General features: G+C 43.9%; 1 protein-coding gene across 1 annotated transcript; it reads right to left on the minus strand.

The window, feature by feature from the left end:
* Window positions 1-251: 251 nt before the first annotated feature.
* LOC136507339 (uncharacterized) lies at window positions 252-869 on the minus strand. The gene has a single exon (XM_066502100.1). The coding sequence runs from the start codon at window positions 867-869 to the stop codon at window positions 252-254; it is 618 nt and encodes a 205-aa protein (XP_066358197.1).
* Between the last annotated feature and the right edge of the window lie 3223 nt (window positions 870-4092).

A 4092-nucleotide genomic window follows, 5' to 3' on the forward strand; every position in this document is an offset into this window, starting at 1 on the left:
ACCTAATTGATGAGCCACTCTGGGTGATACACCTCTTTAATAAAACCGGCTACTAAGAGCCGTGTTATTTCTGCCCAAATGGCCTCCTTTTTGTCTTGCATGAATCGTCGTAGCTTTTGCTTGATTGGTTTGGCGGTCGGCGAGACGTTTAAGGAGTGCTCGATCAGCTCCCGAGGAACGCCGAGCATGTTAGTAGGTTTTCATGCAAACACATCGATGTTTCTGTGGAGGGAGCTAACGAGCATGTCTTCCTATTTGGGGTTGAGATGGGCCCCGATCCGGGCCATCCTGCTTCTATCGCCGATCACGAGCTCAACCTCCTTTGTGTCTTTATACTTAGTCACAGACCAAGGTGGCTCCTGAGTAGGGATCGCCTGCTCCTTTTCTAGGATATTCTTAGAGTTGGTGATGCAAACCTCCATTCTGGTTGAGAGGTCTATTGCTTTGGCGATGGCGATTCCTTCTTGTTCACAGTCGTAGGAAGTGGAGACATTGGCACGCAAGGTGAGAATGCCTTGCTCCGTTGGGATCTTCAATACCATGTAGACATAATGGAGTACGGCCATGAACTTGGTGAGAGCTAGTCGGCCAAGGATGGCGTGGTAGGCGGTGTCAAAGTCTGCCACGAAGTTCACATACTCAGTATGGAAGTGGTCAGCGGGGCCAAATTGGACTGGCAAGGTGATCTGTCCCAAAGATTGGGACACTCTACGAGGTACAATACCCCAAAATGGAGAATCAACAAGGATGAGATCATCCTTTGTGAGGCCTAACTCAGTTAGGGCTTCGGCGAAGAGGATATTGAGGGCACTCCCACCGTCGATGAGGACCTTCTTGAACCGCACGTTGCGGATGGTTGGATCTAGCATGAGTGGGAAACACCTAGGGTATGGGATATCTGCCCACTAGTCGGCCCTACTGAATGTGATAGGATGCTCCGACCAGTCTAGATATTTGGGATCGATGACCGTGTTGTACTTGGTGATCGACATGACCTACCAAGCGGTGAGCTTCTACTGGCGTTTGCTCTCGGAGGTGGCTCATCCTCCAAAAATTGTGACGACGGTCTTGTTGGCATCTTGGGCAGTAGGTCGCGAGCCCTTAGGATGCTCCTCCCCTTTGCCGTCATCTGACTTGCCGTTCATGCGTGTTCACCATTTCTGCTCCTCGTCGCAAAAAGCTTTGGCCATGCCATAGCATTATCGCATGGTATGCTTGCTATTCTTGTGAATTAGGCATGGACCATCAAGGAGTTCTTCATAGGCAGCATTGAAATTTTGCTTAGCGTGTGGCTGCTCTACGTTGTCGATGGAGTTTCCCATTTGGCGGCGGCGTGGCTTTGTAGCCCTTGATCCCTCTGGCTGATCAGCTTCTTCGGAGTCTACGTATGAGTTTGCAACCTTGAGAAGTTCGCCGAGGGTCTAGGACCTCTTGCGATAAATTTTGGAGCACAGCTCCTAATGGTGATGGAGTCCTCTAGTGAAAGCGGAAATGGCCTCACTGTCTTGCCAATTCATGGGTGGCCACATCCAATTCTGGATGTCGTTGACTTGGGCCTGAGCTACTTTGAGCAGCGCTTGAATCTTGAGTATCTCTAGCGTTTGTGGGAGTCTAGTCAACTCATGGGTGGCCACAACCAGATTGGCGCTTGGCGTCTGCTCCACTCGCTGATTATCCACCATGAGAAACTCTTGTTGGAGATTATGGATGAGAGGCGGTGGGCCACCTCTAGCGGCTTGGGCGGCATTTTTTGCTTCTTCATTGCGACATCGTTGATCATTGTTCTTGGCTTCGTGCTCATGATGTTGGACACTAGTTTCTCCATCGACAGCAACGCTGTCGTGGCCAACCATGAAAAACTCTCTCCCCAAACCTAGAGGGAAAGATGGGCAGTTGTTGGCAGAGGCCTTGGAGTACGACTTAGGACTTTCCTCCAGTATGGTGTGGAGCGTTTCGTCTGAAAGATCTATTTATATTTGCACCATATTTGCCATTGGGGCAGGCTGGTCGGCCTTAAGGAAGTCAATCTGATAGAGGTCGTCGACGCGGCTGTGCTCTGTGTGGTCAGCAAAAAAATGGTACATGGCATCTTGGTAGATCAGACCCGCACCCACCAGCCCAAAAGAATAGGGCTTCGGCATGCTCTCTGTCGGGACATGGAGTGGTCGGAGTTGAGCGATATGCCCTTCCGGAGTTACCGTGATCACCAGATCGGAATCTGGCCGCCTTGAATGAAGTAGCCAAGCAGGTTGCTCGTTTGTAGCGGCTTGGTGATCTTGGAGTATGGAAAATTTGTCGCTTGCTCTGGATTGATCTAAGACCAAACCCACGAGGTGATGACATTCTGCTAAGCGGTCTGTGACCTGATCGATGGATGCGATCAGATCATCATTGTTGATGGATCTCCTAACCCAGCGGTGGGGCGTCGGGATCGAAGATGGTGTTGCAAGTGTTAGCGCGATCGGCGCTGGGTGATCCTGCACCACTTCCATGATCTCCCCGTTGTCGTCGAGGCCGATGATCCAAGTCATGGATCCGACCATGAAGATCTGGCCTAGCTCGAGAAAGGCCATGGAGCTCAGGAAAGTGACCATCTGGTTGGCCATGGAATCAGCATGCACACCCCCTACCTGGCACGCCACTGTCGACGAAATCTGGTCAGCAGTCTACCGAGGGGTATACCCACGGTAGTAGATTATCGGTGGAGGTGCACATAATAGGAACCAGATGGTGACACAAGGCACAGAGACAGCAATTTAGACAGGTTCGTATCGTCTGATCGACGTAATACCCTACGTCCTGTGTCTTTGTTGGATTGTATTGAATATGAGATGAACTCGAGGGGGTCCCTACCCGCCTTATATAGTCTGGGGATAGGGTTACAAGTCTTTTTAGGCTTAGATCTATTCGGTTATATAGTAAGTATATACAAGAAATACGATATCTATTATATCCGAAAAGATCTTTCTTTATCTCCAAGATGTCTTCTGATTGTCTTGCGGTGCACGTCGACCAGAACTGGGCACCGTAGACCTAGATCTTATGGGCTAGACCTCCCCTTGCGGTGCAGCCCATGTCCATAGCCATGGGTACCTGGGGTTACACCCCCCCACAATATGAATACAAAACGAATATCTCATATTCGGGTTTCTATTTTGATATTTACTCAATTCAATTCAAAGAGCATATTGTTAAATTCAACATACATGAATAGAATTTTACTACTAAATTGATCCTAACCAAAGTGAAATAAAATTGAAGTACACTTCTAATAATCTTGAATATCGAAGTAAACTAAACTATAATGGATAGTATTTAATAAAATGATAGGCCAAATAAAGAAATTCAAATAAGAATGGTAGGCAACAAGTACCATTTTGCTTTATTAATGTTTTTATAATTATTATGAAATTATTATAAAAGTAAAGATTAAAGTATGTGGGTATATAACATAGATAAGGATAGCTCATTAAAAATAATATAGATATCAATAAGTATTTAATAATTAAATATATAAATTAATCAATCATTATTTATATAATATCTATCATGAGATTACAAATTATATAAAATAGTTTACATAGCAAATAAATAAATGAAAGTATATTAAAATAATTTAAAACAAGGTTTAAACTAAATTATAAAATACTAAAATTAATTCAATCTTTATATATCTTTAATAATAATAAAGTTATTTATAGATATACCATTAAATAGTTTCAACGTATCATTAGTACTGTTAAAGTTAAACAATCAGTCACTAGTCCTGGGACAAAAGTTTTGAATAGATTTATTGTACCATGTCTTTGGTGGATACGGATAAATGTCGTATATTCTATATTTTTGTGGAATGCAGATATGAAATCGGTTAGGCCCCGTTTGGATTTTTGGAATTGAATTCATTTTTATAATCATAATTTAGACACATATTGATTAAGCTAATATGGTTGTATATGGATTATATTTGTATATTATTGTTGGCTATACAAAAGAGAAACTTATGTGTTGTATTTCTATCGTAGGGGAGTAAGTTGAAGAACGTGTTATAAGATGTAAAGTAGAATTATAGAATGGTGATCTATAGAATCAATT

This window comes from Miscanthus floridulus, chromosome 15 (assembly GCF_019320115.1).
Source record: "Miscanthus floridulus cultivar M001 chromosome 15, ASM1932011v1, whole genome shotgun sequence".
Lineage (NCBI taxonomy): Eukaryota > Viridiplantae > Streptophyta > Magnoliopsida > Poales > Poaceae > Miscanthus > Miscanthus floridulus.

Bases quoted from the DNA above. Each gene is read 5' to 3' on its own strand.
- LOC136507339 (XM_066502100.1), bottom strand. From the start codon at position 869: ATGCTAGATCCAACCATCCGCAACGTGCGGTTCAAGAAGGTCCTCATC.